This window comes from Hibiscus syriacus, unplaced genomic scaffold (genome assembly GCF_006381635.1).
Source record: "Hibiscus syriacus cultivar Baekdansim isolate YM2019G1 unplaced genomic scaffold, ASM638163v2 tig00110647_pilon, whole genome shotgun sequence".
Classification (NCBI taxonomy): Eukaryota; Viridiplantae; Streptophyta; class Magnoliopsida; order Malvales; family Malvaceae; genus Hibiscus; species Hibiscus syriacus.
Window position 1 is genome coordinate 1257067 of NW_024062811.1, and position 16021 is coordinate 1273087.

Sequence of the window (16021 nt, forward strand, 5' to 3'; positions counted from 1 at the left end):
GCAACAATAGTTGACCAAAGTTTAGTCGTAAATAAATCGGAAGTTGTCTGAGTAAATCAATGTAGCTTCAAACATTGGTTTCAGTTCTCACTTCTCATACTCTTTCAAAGAAGGGGAGTAAAAAACTAAAAAGTAGAGGCTAAAATGAGAAGCATCGATTGCAAATATAATTATGAACAATGATTCTTTGTGCCAAGGAAGGCAACCTCAAAATAACAGGCTGCCAGCTTATGCGACAGGAGGGCGGAGAATATGATCCTGTGATGTATCAACAGCAGCAGGAGGCAAGAATTGCCACATGGAAACTCCGGGATAGCCAACGAATGGCACCAGCTTGGCACCAACAACTTGGTTTGGGGTAGAAAATGGAGTTGGAATAGCAGGAGCTTGAGGGACAAATCCTGGCTGAGAACCTAATGCCTTTACTTGCCGCTCGAGATCATCTTTCTCGGCCTTTAGCCTCTGCTTCTCATCGCGAAGTTCATTCTTTTCAGCCTACAAAAGAGAACTCCACTCAGCATAACCAAGAAACAATAAAACATTCAAACCACCTGTAAATTTTAAGCAATACTGATGCATCAAGTAAATTTTTTAACATGCAACACTTGTCCCAACTCACAAGCTCTCACCTTAAGTTCATTAATCTTCTCCAGCAGACTCTCATTTGATTCCCTCAGTTTCTGGGCTTCATCCCGCAACTGAGTAAGCATCCTAACTGCGTCAACCAATATTACAGCCTTCTCCATTTTGGAAGACCTTCCAGGATCTAGAATAGAACCCAATTCTAGGAACCTTGAGACGTTGAAATACAAACATCAGAGGAGGCAAAGTGAGTTAAGTGAGAGAAATAAGGGACAACAAAAGCATGCCTTTCATTTAGCTTATCCCTTCGCATCTTTTCTCTGCAAGCTTTTGACCCAGATGCACCGCATGATCCAGACCTCATCCTGAGATATAATAGTGAAGAGATTTCTAAAGCAAACAAGAAACTGCAGTATGGAAATAGAGAAATCGAATACAAAAAAAAAAAGTAATGCTTAAGTAGCTGCGTACCGTTTTCGGGAGCCTGTCCCATTAAGATTGTCTGAATTCCCAAACAAATCAGTAAATTCAACACTGCAGATATATTAAGAAAGGTTAATGAGCAATTAACATGGCCTAGCTTAAAGGAGCAGCTGGGACCATGGTTGCGGGTTTATCTTTAAACGGTTTGGTTTCGGGTTGATTTAAAGAATTAATTCTATTGATTTGGTTCGGTTCAGGTTTTTCATATGGAATCCACTTGTTCCATATTGAACCGAATAGATAATTTTTTTTGAATTTATAGCTTCGAGTGATTTTTTAATTGAAAAACCGACAAACTGAACCGAACCGAAAAAAATTGCATTATCCAACCGAACCGAAAAAATCGATTTCACATAATTCGATTTTTTAACCATTCGATTTTGGTTTAAATTTTAAAAAACCGTTTATTTCGATTCGGTTTAATTTTTAGTAAAAACTGAACCGACCGAATACACCCCTACTTAGAACTTCAGCCGACTTGGAAGTTCAGCTTATCAAACATGAGATTTACATCTACCATTGAATTCCGTACCAACTTAGAATTCATAAGCAATGAAGAAAGAGGAACCTGAGAGGAGTAGAGGACCAGATTGGGACTGAGGGGTCAAGTGAGTGAAGATCGCCACCAGGGACAGGAATGTCCTCTGATAAACCGTAATCATAAAAAATTCAGGCGTCGGGATTTTCAAGGGAAACCAGATCCTCAGCACGTGATTGCCGCCGGGATATCATTTTCCGGGCAAGGCTTCAGTTATGTCAGAGAAGCGGAAGATGGTTAATTTGTGTGTGCAAAAGTAAAGAAAACAGAGATATGAAACGAGTGAATTTGGTTGATTTGGAGAAATTTCGAGCGGGAAGATTGTGATGGTGGGGAATATTTTCTTGGGAGAATCGAAATGGATTCATCTATCATTGCACACACAAAGTCCACATTTCTTTTCTGACCTTTTTCAAATCGATTCTTTTCAGTTCCACTTCGAGTGCGCAAAATACGAGACTAGATTCCTACACTCTTTCGGTTTCGGCTACGCAATAAACAACAAACCTTTCTAAAATTGGGACATAAATTACCATATTCCTTACTTTTGATCACTGAATTTCAAAACTAAATGTTTTTACCACTTCTATTATTAACTTATTATAATTAGATCACTAAATCTTTTTTTCATATATGTAAACATGATGTATATTTTATTGGAAAATACTCCATAGATTTAGCATACAACTCTTTAGTTTTTCTGTTTCTTATCACCCAAAATTCGTTATTGGGTCACGTAAATTCAAACTATATTATTCCCCTTCTCAAGATGTTTTAATTCATTATCAGGATTGACAAGAATATTGTCGGAATTTCATTAACATGATAACCACGTGGTTCTTGCATGAGCTACAGTCATAACAGGTAAAAACAAAAAATCTAAATAACTCAAGAGGAATTAAATGAACAACTCCAAATATCTAATGAAACCCGTCAGAATCTGCATACCTTTCAAAGCATTTATGAGGATATTCATTGCCTCAAAAAATGTTGAAATTCCATCAAATATAGTCTATGATGCTCCAATTGTTGAAAATCCAAGTCAAAATTTGGCAGCTGCAAAGTGAGTGAATTCGGTGGTCCAAATTGGCAGCGTATTTTAGTTGAAAGTTGGTAGCATGATTTGGTTGAAAAGTAGAATGAGAAAATTGCTCATCTAGTTCCTATACTTTAGGATATTTATAAGATTAGTCCTTAAGCTTTAATTATAAATACCCTAATCCATTTAGCTTCAAAACCATCCCAAATCATTCTAGTTTTCTCCCAATACTAAAGAATTTAGAGAGTTTTCTTGAGAATTGTTTTCTTCTTTTTATCAAGAGAGAATTGTTATTGTTTTCTCCTTGTTAGATCGAGAGAAGTTGTAATTTCTATTTTCTCATAGTGAAATTCTTCTATCTTTGCCTGTGGTTTTACCCTATATTATTTAGGGGTTTTTCACGTAAAATTTGTGTCTTCTTTATCTTCATCTTTATTTTATCAAATTATCAGTTGCGATTTTTCTCTATCCGATAGTTGTATTCCTCAACAATTAGTATCAGAGTCAGATTTGAGTGTGTAATATCTACTTATTGTCTATGTGGTTGCCACCAAAAGGTCGATCCTCCAATATAAGAAAGTAAGAAGTTATTACTCATTCTTTGAAGGTTCCAAAGAACTGTTCATGATAGTGAATTAGTGAGAGCTATATGTAATAGAAGCTATGTAAACGAAATTTGATATTGAAAAGTTCAATGGGAGAAATTTCTCATTGTGGAAATTGAAGATGAATGTCATCCTGAGGAAAGAAAGTTGTCTAGCGACTATCAATGAAAGGTCGGTAGATTTCACAGATGATAGCAAATAGAACGAGATAGACGGGAATGCTACGGAAAACTTTCATCTAGCATTAGCAGATAAAGTATTGTCAAGCATTGAGGAGAAGAAGACAGCTAAGGAGATATGGGATCATCTCACCAAACTGTACGAGGCCACATCGTTGCACAATAAAATTTTTCTTAAGAGGAAATTGTACACTCTCCGGATGCCAGGATCTACTTTAGTGACGGAGCATTTAAACACATTGAACACTTTATTTTCTCAGCTTACATCCTTAAGCTATACAGTAGGAGAACAAGAATGTGTTGAACTTCTACTTCAAAGTCTACCTGATTCGCATGATCAACTCATCATCAACTTGGAAAACAGTAATGTCACCAGTCTAGTCTTCGATGACGTTACAACTGCTGTTCTACAAGAAGAAAATAGGCGCAAGAACAAGGAAGACAGACAAGTAAATATGCAATAAGCAGAAACGCTGACAACGGTGAAAGGGAGATCAACAGAACGTGACCAAAGCAGCAGTCACAAAATGGTAGATCAAAGTCGAGAAGCAAGAAGAATTTAAAGTGCTACAACTTTGGAAAGAAACTTGAAGAATGATTGTTGGAGTCTAGATAAAAACTTCAATCCACAAGGCAATACCGCAAACACTTTAGATGATGGAGATGTTCTATGTTGTGAAGCATCACTGTGGAAGGTAGAAAAAGATTTGCAGATATATGGTTCATTAATTCAGGAGAAACATATCACATGACCTCTAGAAGAGAATGGTTCCATCATTATGAACATATCTCATGAGGATCTGTGTATAGTTGCAATCATCATGCCTTAGAGATCGTTGGCGTTGGAACCGTCAAATTGAAGATGTATGATGGAACAATTAAAGTTGTTCGAGATGTGCGGCACGTGAAAGGCCTGAAGAAAAACTTATTATCCTATGGATTGTTGGATAATAATGCAAGCAAGATTGAAACACGGAAAGAAATCATGAAGGTGTTTCGTAGAGCGCTTGTGGTGATGAAAGGCGAAAAGATAACAAGAAACTTGTACATGCTGAAGGGAGAGACTTTGCTAGAAGCAGAAGCCTCTATTGCCTCATGTAGTTCAGATTCTGCAATGCTATGATATCAGAAACTTGGATACATGTCAGAAAAAGGAATGAAAGTCCTTGTGGAGCAAAAGCTACTTCCAGGCTTAACAAAGGTATCATTTACTTTGTGTGAGCATTGTATAACAAGTAAGCAACACCGGTTGAAATTCAACACGTCAAATTCTAAAGGCAAAAGTGTTATAGAATTGGTTCATTTTGACATATGGCAAGCACCAGTTACATCCCTAGGCAGAGCAAAGTACTTTGTCTCATTTATTGATGACTACTCCAGAAGATGTTGGGTGTATCCTATTAAGAAGAAGTCAGATGGGTTTTCAACTTTCAAAAACTTCAAAGCACGGGTGAAACTTGATTCTGGAAATAAGATCAAGTGTTTCCGAACAGATAATGGATGAGAATACACAACTGAAGAATTTGATGAATTTTACAGGAAAGAATGCATCAAAAGACAGTTCATAGTGGCGAACACTCCTCAACAAAATGGAGTGGCAGAGTGGATGAACAGAACCTTGTTAGAAAGAACAAGAGCAATATTGAGGGTTGTAGGTCTAGAAAAATCATTTTGGGCAGAAGCAGTCAATATCGCTTGTTATTTGGTGATTGAGCTCTATCAACTGCAATAGAGCTGAAGACACCAACGGAGATGTGGACTGGTAAACCAGCTGATTATTCAAGCCTCCATGTATTTAGAAGTATTGTGTACGTGATGTACAACTCCCAAGAAATTTCAAAGTTGGATCCAAAATCCAGGAAATGCAAATTCTTGGGGTATGCTGATGGAGTAAAGGGATATCGCTTGTGGGATCCCACTGCCCGTAAAGTGATCATCAAAAGGGATGTTATCTTTATAGAAGATAAACTACAAAGAAAAGAAGAAGATAGTAGTAATGAAAAGTCAGAGACTACACAGATACATGTGGAAAAGAAGTTCGAACAAGGAGATTCTTCTGAAGAAGAACCAGCATATGATGAACAAGAATAGAGAGATCTGAAGCTCCAAAAACTCGTAAATCAGATCGTATGAAAAGACATCCCAATTGGCACTCAGATTATGTTATAGAAAGAAATATTGTATACTGTCTTTTAACAGAGGACGGTGAGCCATCAATATACCAGGAGGTAATAAACAGCTCAGATGCTTCATTGTGGATGATGGCAATGCAACAAGAAATTGAAGCCCTTCATAAAAATAATACATGTGACATTATGCCACTACCACAATGAAGGAAGCTAATTGGTAACAAATGGGTCTTCAAAATCAAGCGAAATGGTAACAATCAAGTGGAGAGGTATCGTGCAAGACTGGTGGTCAAAGGATATGCTCAAAAGTAAGGTATTGTTTTAAATGAAATCTTTTCTCCTGTGGTTCAACTAACAACAGATCGAGTAGTCTTGGAAATGTATGCTACATTGAATTTACAACTAGATGTTAAAACAAATTTTCTTCATGGAAATCTTGAAGAAGAGAATTGCATGCTCTAGCCTGAAGGTTTTGAAGAAAAAGAAAAGAAGAACTTGGTTTGCAGGTTGAACAAATCTATGTAAGGTCTAAAGAAGGTGACAAAGTGTTGGTATAAGAGATTTGATTCCTTCATTATGTGTCTTGGATACAACAGACTTAATGCATAACCTTGTGCTTATTTCAAGAGGTTTGGTGATAATGATTTTGTTATATTGTTGTTGTATGTAGATGACATATTGGTTGCAGGACCCAACAAAGATCATATTGAAGAATTAAAGCCACAACTAGCTAGGGAATTTGAAAGGAAGGACTTAGGATCAACAAACAAGATTCTGGGGATGCAAATTCACCGAGACATAAGTAATAAGAAGATTTGTCTTTCACAAAAGAATTACTTAAAGAAGATCTTGTCACGATTCAACATGCAAGATTGTAAGCCAATTTTTACCCATCTTCTTATTAACTTCAAATTATCCTCCAATATGAGTCCTAGCAGTGAAGAACAAAAAGAAGTAGATGTCTCAAGTGCCGTATGCATTGGCAGTGGGAAGTTTAATGTTCGGTATGATATACACAAGACCAGACATTGCATAAGTAGTGGGAGTGGTTAGTCGGTACATGGTGAATCCAGGTAAGAAGCATTGGAATACAGTAAAGTGGATTTTGAGATACATCAAAGGGACCTCAGATGTTGCATTATGTTACGGATGATCAAACTTACTTATCAATGGATATGTTGATTCTGACTATACAGGGGATTTGGATAAAAACAAATCTACTATAGGATATATGTTCAAAAGTGCTGGTGGAGCTGTAAGTTAGGTTTCAAAATTGCAGTCAGTTGTGGCTACATCCACAACATAGGCAGAATATGTAGTAGCTACACAAGCCACTAAAGAAGGAATTTGGTTGAAGATGCTATTGGAGGAGCTTAGGCACAATCAAGAGTATACCTATCTATTTTGTGACAGTCAAAGCGCCTTGCATCTAGCAAGGAATCCAGCATTTCATTCAAGAACAAAACACATACGAGTTCAATACCACTTCATTCATAAAAAGGTGGATGAATGAATGGTAGATATGCAGAAAATCCATACCAAAGACAACATAGCAGATTTCATGACGAAGGTAATCAATGCTGATAAATTTACTTGGTGTCGATCCTCTTATTGCCTATCAGAAACATAAGCAACATGAAGGTACAAGGTAAAAAGAATGGTGTGAAGATATGATTATTCCAATCAAATCTTCAAGTGAGATATTATTGAAAGTCTAAGTCAAAATTTGGCAGCTGCAAAGTAAGTAAATTTGGTGGTCCAAATTGGCAACACATTTTAGTTAAAAGTTGGTAGCATGATTTGGTTGAAAAGTGGAATGGGAAAATTGATCATTTAGTCCCTGTACTTTAGGGTATTTATAAGATTAGTCATTAAGCTTCAATTGTAAATACCATAACCCATTTAGCTTCAAAATCATCCCAAATCATTCTAGATTTTTCCCAATACTAGAGAATTTAGAGAGTTTTATTGAGAGTTGTTTTCTCCTTTTTATCAAGAGAGAATTGTTATTGTTTTCTCCTTGTTAGATCGAGAGAAGTTGTAATTCCTATTTTCTCATAGTGAAATTCTTCTATCTTTGCCTGTGGTTTTTACCCTATATTATTTAGGGGGTTTTCACGTAAAATTTGTGTATTCTTTATCTTCATATTTATTTTCTCAAATTATCATTTGCGATTTTGCTCTATCCGATAGTCGTATTCTGCAACAACTTCACATATCTAATGAAACCTGACAACACCTGTATACATTTCAAAGCATTTATAAGGATATTCATTGCCTCAAAAAATGTTGAAATTCTATCAAATATAGTCTATGATGCTTCAATTCACTTCTTTATTCAAGCAGTTTTACAAAGTCATAACATTAGGTTCTAATTTAATGCCTGAAATCAAATCTGTAGCAAGGCCGATTCTGGTGGGCATATCTGGAGTGAGAAAACACCAATCATGGGAGAAGGCATACATGTGGAACCAAAGATTGCTTTTAGGGCTTTTATTTTGAGGGAGAATTTTTTTCATATTTTAATTTTATTAAAAATATAAAATATTCAAATTATAATGAAGTATATGATATAATCCTAAACTAAACACATAATAAAAGTATTTTTCTAAACACGAGAAAATTAGTCATTTAAGATCACAAGGAAAAAGGTTAAAAACCCAACCAAATAAACTCGAATAAAATATAGATACGAAAAAATCTAACCACATCGATAAACGAACCACAAAAGGAAACGAAACTATTGAAAGGTTACTTACAAATCGTAAATCAAAATTCAACAACATGAATATACTATCAAAAACGCAAATCACATACCAATATCCAATCTAGGGTCCAAAGCTGAGAAGATCAGCATGATAATAAATAAAACGTAATCTTAATAAGTTGTGACGATGTCAAATCCAACCCTAAAAAAGATAAATAAAAATAACGGTCAAACAAACAAAAACATGTCATACAGAAAAAAAAAATATGTCATAAAAACAAAATTATTAAAAATAAAAATAAATATACACTATAACAAGACAAAGGAAAAACGATGAATATCGACGATCGGCGATCAGCACTAAGGCCCATCACCGATGACAGAGATGAAGAAGAAAATAGACTACGATGACTAAGGAAAAAGAGATAAAAATAGGAAAACCATAAATCAAAATTAATTTTAAAATTATTGTTAAAATATTATAAAAAGTATTAAATTCATATTTTTATTTTCTCTAAGAATTAGGGGTGAAATTATAAATTAACCATTTTTATTAAGTTTCATAAAAAGAATTAATATTTTAATAATAATTTTATGATAAATCTATAACAAAAGTGATCAAAATATAACTTCTAAAAGTTGAGCGGTCAAAATTAGGAAAAATGAAATAAAAGGACCACGAGTGTAGTTTACCATAAAAATGGAATGAGACACACAAAATACAAACACCCACGTTCAAACACATATAAATATCAAAAGCATGGATACTGCAACAACATATTGGATTGCATAAAACCGTGAATCTTTTCTTGATTTGCACCAACCAGCTACTTCCTTCCCTATTCAGTAAGAATGTTGGCATTGCCTAGATCTTCATCCGCTTCCTGACCTGAATAATCCACTTTCATCCAAAATAATTATATTGTCTGGATTTTTGCACCAACAGAATTCAAACATGTGCAGAAATTCGAAATGGTACTCTTGGCTTGAGCAGGGTTTAGCACAAGGTATGTTAACATCACTTAATCATTCTAGTACATCTTCATCAAATCAAGCAATAGTTACAAAATAATTTGTCTATCAGCATTTGTATGTATCAAGAGATAATAGAGTTGTTACCTTAACATCATCAACATCAAAGGTGACATCTTGGAAAGTTAAGGCCAGTTGTTCAAAGAAGGGGTTCAAGGCTACTGAGGGAATACACCATGAAACCGTACAATGTACACCAATCTATAACATATCCAGAAAAGCGAAAATTAACACGAGAAATTTAAACACGAAACATGAAACATGAAGAATCGAATTGCTTACTGGGCAGCCTTGATTTGTAGCCTGGTTAAAATACAGGTCTCAAGATTCAAGAGAGTCAATCTTCACAACTCTAGACATGTTGTGCTGCTCTTGTGCGTGTCTCCATCTTTTCCTTCCTTCTCTTTCACTTCCTTGATCAATCCTCTTTTCATGCTTTGCTTGTTGCAACAAGAGAAATGTCCTTTCGACTATGGACTATGACAGGCCCACAATATCTTCATCAAAACTGTAAGAGGAACCTCGAATGAAAGGACAATAGGAACCCTCTAAAATGTCCTTTAGACTATGGACTATGACAGGACCACATTATCTTCATCTTTTCATGCTTTGCTTGTTGCAACAAGGGAAATGTCCTTTAGACTATGGACTATGACAGGCCCACATTATCTTCATCAAAACTGTAAGAGGAATCTCGAAATAAGGACAATAGGAACCCTCTAAAATTACTATAGACTTTTCAATCTCCATATTTTCAACTTGTAACAAGCGGTGTGGCTTTTATCATAATAGCCATTATTCTTTTATTGTATTTACATAAGTTTCCTCTTGTTGACTCCCTTACCATAGAAGAAAACAAAAACAATTCTGAACCTGTTTTTTTGCTATGAAATTCGGTGTGGATCTGATCACGTGTCGTCGATGCATGTGTTTGTTTTCAGTTTCCAGTAAGATATCTAAATTTACTCCACATTACTCTATGATTTTTTAAGTTTGTTGAATATGTTGAAAATCAACCCTAGCCTATTAAAAAACCCAACCTATTTGAAGCTCAAGGTAAATAAAAACCCAATCCATTTTATCTAAAGGCAAGACAATGGAAGATTCTCAACAAATATGGAAGGAAAATATTTTTAAGAGAAAATTGTATAAGGATATAGAAAGTAGATTTTTTAGTAGAAGTGTGTAGAGTGTGGTAATAATGTATGGCTAGGATTATTTCTCAATTTAATATTTGTATGGTGTAGATTGCATGGTGAGGACTATAAATACCCTCACTTGCATTTGGGTTAGGCAACCTCCAAAAATATTTGAGTGTTTATTTCTCTTCAAATTGTGAGTGGTCTTTGGAAAGTGTTGTTGTGTCTTTTATTGTATGTATAATATAAGTAATTTGTTTACTTGTTTAAGTCCAATATTAGTAAGTTTAAAGTTGTATACTCTAAATTTTACTCAATAATTGATATCAGAGCCAAGTTATAAGGTCTTTTGAAATTTTGAGTATGCTCTGTGGCTGCAACTTTAACTGATTTTCCACATTAGAAAAGATTTCTTGAGATTATTGTCGGGGTTATTACAAAATTTGTGGACTTTATTTTTATTTAGAGTAATTTAGTACTATGCACGTTTGTTACTCAAGTTTGTTCGGTGTAGTCAAAGTCTTGCTGCTACGATGAGTGACCTTCAAGTAGTTGGAGGAATAAAAAAGCTCAACAACAAAAACTACAACATATGGGGCACCATGTATGGAGTCCTACTTACAAGGTCAGGACCTTTGGGAAGTTTTCTGTGGTGGTGAAGCTACACGACCTGCGGCAGAAGATGCCAATGGCATCTTGCGAAAGTGGAAAATTAAAGCTGACAAAGCGATGTTTGCTTTAAAGACCACAATTGAAGAAGAAATATTGGATCACATCCGGGATGCTAAAACACTAAAGGAAGCATGGGACATTTTTCTTACACTCTTTTCAAAGAAGAATGATACAAGATTGCAACTGCTCGAGAACGAGCTACTATCGATGGCATAAAGCGACATAACAATTGCTCAATACTTTCACAAGGTGAAGTCGATATGCCACAAAATTTCAAAGTGAGATCCGACAGCTTCTATTACGAAAACCAGGATAAAAAGAATAATTATCCATGGTTTGAGACCTTAATATCAAGGGTTCGTTGTCGATGTACATGGATGGACGACACAACCATCGCTTGTTGAGTTCGAAAATTTTCTTGTTAGTCAAGAGGTCATGGCCAAGAAAATGGGAGGAGTCTCGCTGAAGGGTGAAGAGGAAGCGCTCTACACCAGTAAAAGCAGAGGCACTTTGGAGCGATATACTGGTAATGGATCTAAAAAAGATGGTGACAAGGTGAAAAGTTACCAAGGAAAGGATGGTTCTCATTCAGGGGACTTCCAAGAATCGATGTAATAGTAGAAAGTTCGATAGCGAGTGCTACAAATGCGGGAAGATGTGCCACATGGAAAAAGACTGTTGGTCCAAGAAAAAGAATGTTAAAAGTAATACTGCTACTTCCAGCTCGAAGGATAATAGTAAATATGGTTGGGATGTTGAAGCATTATTTGCTACGGAGGAAGAAGAATTAGCTATCACGGTGACAACACCAGAATAGATTGGCTACAAGAATGATTGGATCGTAGATTTTGCCTGATTAAATTATATGACGGGTGACAAACAGAAGTTGCAAAACCTGTCTGAGTACAAGGGAGGTCGTGTGGTGGTGACAACTGATAACTCAAGGTTACCGATAACTCATATCGGTAAGGCGATAGTTACGCCTCGATATAATTCTAATCAGGTGCCACTTCAAGATGTTTATCATGTCCTAGGAATGAAGAAAAATTTGCTATCTGTGGCTCAATTGACATCATTAGGCCATTATGTCTTATTTAGTCCCCAAGATGTGAAGGTTTATCGTGACTTTAAAATTTTAGAAACACCGACAATGAAGGGGCGACGTTTGGAGTCAGTCTACGCGATGTCAGCAGAGTATGCATATGTAGACATAGTAAGAAAAAAATGAGACATCAAATTTATGGCACATGCGGTTAGGTCACGTTAGTTATTCCAAGCTAAGTGAGATGGTGAAGAAGTCGATGCTTAAAGGGTTTCCTCAACTAGACGTGAGAACAGACACGGTCTGTACGGGATGCCAGTATGGTAAAGCACACCAATTATCATATGATGAGTGAAAGTTTAAATCAAAATAATCGTTAGAGTTAGTTTAATCTGATGTGTTTGGATCGGTTAAGAAAAAAATCAATTAGTGGTATATGGTACATGGTAACATTCATTGATGACTTCTCCAGGTATGTGTGAGTTTTCTTTATGAAAGAAAATTTTGACACATTCTCAAAGTTTAAAGAGTTCAGAGAGTCAGCTGAAGGAGAAGTGATAAAGAAGATATGTTGCTTGCGCACAAACAACGAAGGAGAATATAGCTCAAACGAGTTCTCTTAATACCTAAGGGAATGTCGAATATGTCATCAGTACACTTGTGCCAACATGCCACAACATAATGATGTAACGGGAAAAAAACTGGCATCTTGCAGAAATTTGTTGAAGTATGTTACATGCAAAGAACGTACCAGAAAAGTTTTGGGCTGAAGCAATGAGGACTGCATCCTTTGTTATTAACAAACTTCATCAACCAAGGTTAGGATTTGTTTCACCCATTGAGAAACTATGAAACATGAAACCTATAGTTAGTTGCTTTCGAGTATTTGGTTGTGTATGTTATGTGTTTGTTCCTGGTCATTTATGGAGCAAGTTTGACAAGAAAGTTGTTAGATGTATCTTTATGGGATACGAAAGCCAGAGAAATTGGTGGAAATGTTGTGATCCAATGAGTAGAAGATGGTACATGTCACGAGTTGTGGTATTTGATGAAGTATCTTCTTCGTGGTCTTCAGAGAATGAGGTGTTGTCAAACTCGAGAGAATTTGGAGACAATCTGCACAAAAGATAGGGGAGCATACTATTAAACTCCAAACAAGCTCAGATGAATCAGTAGATCTAAATGGTGATGATGTCAAACAAAAAGTGACTTAGAATCCTTGGTAAGATGGTGTGTATCAACAACCAAACGAAGAATGTGGGTCTAGTGAAACAAAAGAATCAATTCCACAATCTCAACTCCGAAGGTCAACAAGAATACGAATGTCAAATCTCAAATATGCCAATGCAACCATAATTGAAGAAGCAACATAGCCTGAGACGTTCGAAGAAGTATCACATAACTCTAAGTTGATGACAACTATGAAAGAAGAGACCGATGCACTTCAACAAAATAAGACTTAGGATCTTGTGCCAAAGATAAAAGATATGAAACTCATATCTTGCAAATAGGTTTACAAGATAAAGCGCCGTCTAGATGGGTCAATCGATAAGTACAAGGCATAATTGGTAGCTCGTGGTTTCTCTCAACAGTATGGACTTTACTATGATGAAACATTTAGTCCAGTGGTGAAACTTATAACTATAAGTCTTACTTGCACTTGCAGCCAATAAAGACTGAAATTTGTGGCAGATGGATGTGAAGAATATTTTTCTTCATTGAGAACTAGATCAGGAGATCTACATGATACAATCAATGGGTTTTTAGAGCCAATATCATCTTGAATATGTGTGTAAACTGCGAAAAGCACTCTACGTATTAAAACAAGCACCTAGGGTGTGGTATGGTAAAATTGTTAAATTTATAATGTAAAGCATTTATTCAGTAAGACCTGTAGATTCTAGTTTTTTTGTCAAAACCAATGAAGGTAAGCTAGCTATCGTACTAGTGTACGTGGATGACTTAATGATAACCGATGATTATGATGCATAAATTCTTCAAACGAAGGAGAATTTATCAGTTCGTTTCCAGATGAAAGAACTTGGACAACTCAAGCACTTCCTTGGTCTAGAGATTGATCGCACACAAGAAGGAATATTTCTGTGTTAACAGAAATATGCCAAAAATTTGTTGAAGAGGTTTGGAATGCTCGAATGCAAGTCGATTTTGAAGGCAATGGAACCAAATGCCAAAATGTGAGCGCATGAAGAAAAAGATTTAGAAGATGTGACAATGTATCGACAATTGGTAGATAGTCTAATCTACTTAACCTTGACTCGACATGACATTTCTTATGTATTTGGTGTGATGAGTCGGTATATGCAAAATCCAAAGAAGCCTTATTTGGAAGCAGTTCGACGAATATTGAGATATGTAAAGAGTACAGTTGACTATGGTCTTTTATACAAGAAAGGTGAAGACTACAAGTTAGTTGGTTATTGTTGTAATACCCCAAACATTGGGTCAGTGACTAAAAAGTAAGGATTTAAAATTTAGTGTTTTAATTTGAATAAATTGAAAAGTTCAAGGATTGATTTTGGAATTGGTGTCTAGGACTTAATATCAAAGATGGAAGAATGGAAGGGCAAATAGGTCATTTAGCATGAATGAATTTAAAATTCATTCTTTAAGGATATTTAACATGTGAGGTTTAGAGAAAGGGAAAAATCTGGAAGCTTTAGTTAACTCCTCTTCTTCTTCTCTTCCACCGTAAAACTCCATGGCTAATGTGAGTTTTGTTGAAGTTGGTTAATCCTTTCATTTTGAGTTGGTTTTTGGTTCATGTTTGGTATAGAAGATTAAGGAAGCTTATAGATGATGATAAAACTAAATGATTAAGGAATTATTGGTGAATTAGTAAATGGGGTTTTAAGTGAATTGATGAAATTTGGTGTGTATTTAGATTGTAAAGGCATATTTGACTTGTCAAATGCCTAATTAAGGTATTTGAAGTCTTAGAAATGATTGAAAACATGTTTGAATAATTGGTGTGATTTTTAGTTTCAAGAGTTCTATGGAAAATTTTAGATGTTAAAGGGGTTTTAATGGATATAAGTTAATGGAAATAATTATAAATGAGTTTGAAGACATGAATAGAGTTAAGGTTAAGAGATTTAAGTGAAATTTGAGTAAAGTTTGAAGTGAAATGGGTGAATTCTTGGCAAGGTTATCGGTAATGGAAGAACATTATCGATGCTATAAGGTTAAATTGAAGAAGAATAGTATAAATCCAATGAACAATATTGATACTGGTTGGAGAAGTATCGATACTAATGTTGATGTATCGATACCAAAAGTAAAGTATCGATATTGTAATTGAAAATGAATTCTATAATGCTAAAATGGTATCGATACTTATGTAGGTATCGGTACCATAGAAGAGAAGTATTGATACTGTGGGTGGAGTAATGATATTATTCAGTCTGAAACGTTAAATTAGGTGTTTCATTTAGTTTAAGTAAAGGTTAATTGGTTAAATGTTAAGTGAAATTCGATATTCATAATGGTCATGTAATGTGTAGATTCGATCAAAAGCAAATGTTGAATAAAGTGACGTATAAAGTTGGGAAGTTAAAGAGAAAAAGAGTTGCATAGAGCTTAAGTGAGGCAAAGATGAGTGCATTTTTGCTATACTTTTATAGATTATAGGAGGAAGACTCGCGATGAGTCAACCTCAAATGTTTTGAAAGAAAAAAGTTTTGAATTTTTCTATGAAATACTTTTATTATGCTTTGATAAATAAATTTTGAATGATTTGGTTTATGATGTGATCTATTTCTGATATTTGATATATTCTTGTTTATAAAATTTGATATTAAATGATATATGAAATTAAATATAATATTATACTAAATCCTATGAGTAAATGTTAGAA

General features: G+C 35.2%; 1 protein-coding gene across 1 annotated transcript; it reads right to left on the bottom strand.

Annotated features, from left to right (window-relative positions):
- Positions 1 to 62: 62 nt before the first annotated feature.
- Positions 63 to 1781, bottom strand: LOC120137047 (transcription factor ILR3-like). The gene is made up of 5 exons (XM_039152918.1): positions 1634 to 1781; positions 1054 to 1116; positions 870 to 947; positions 630 to 792; positions 63 to 495 (listed from the first exon to the last, which is right to left on the bottom strand). The coding sequence occupies exons 3-5, from the start codon at positions 944 to 946 to the stop codon at positions 229 to 231; spliced, it is 507 nt and encodes a 168-aa protein (XP_039008849.1). The 5' UTR covers position 947; positions 1054 to 1116; positions 1634 to 1781; the 3' UTR covers positions 63 to 228.
- Between the last annotated feature and the right edge of the window lie 14240 nt (positions 1782 to 16021).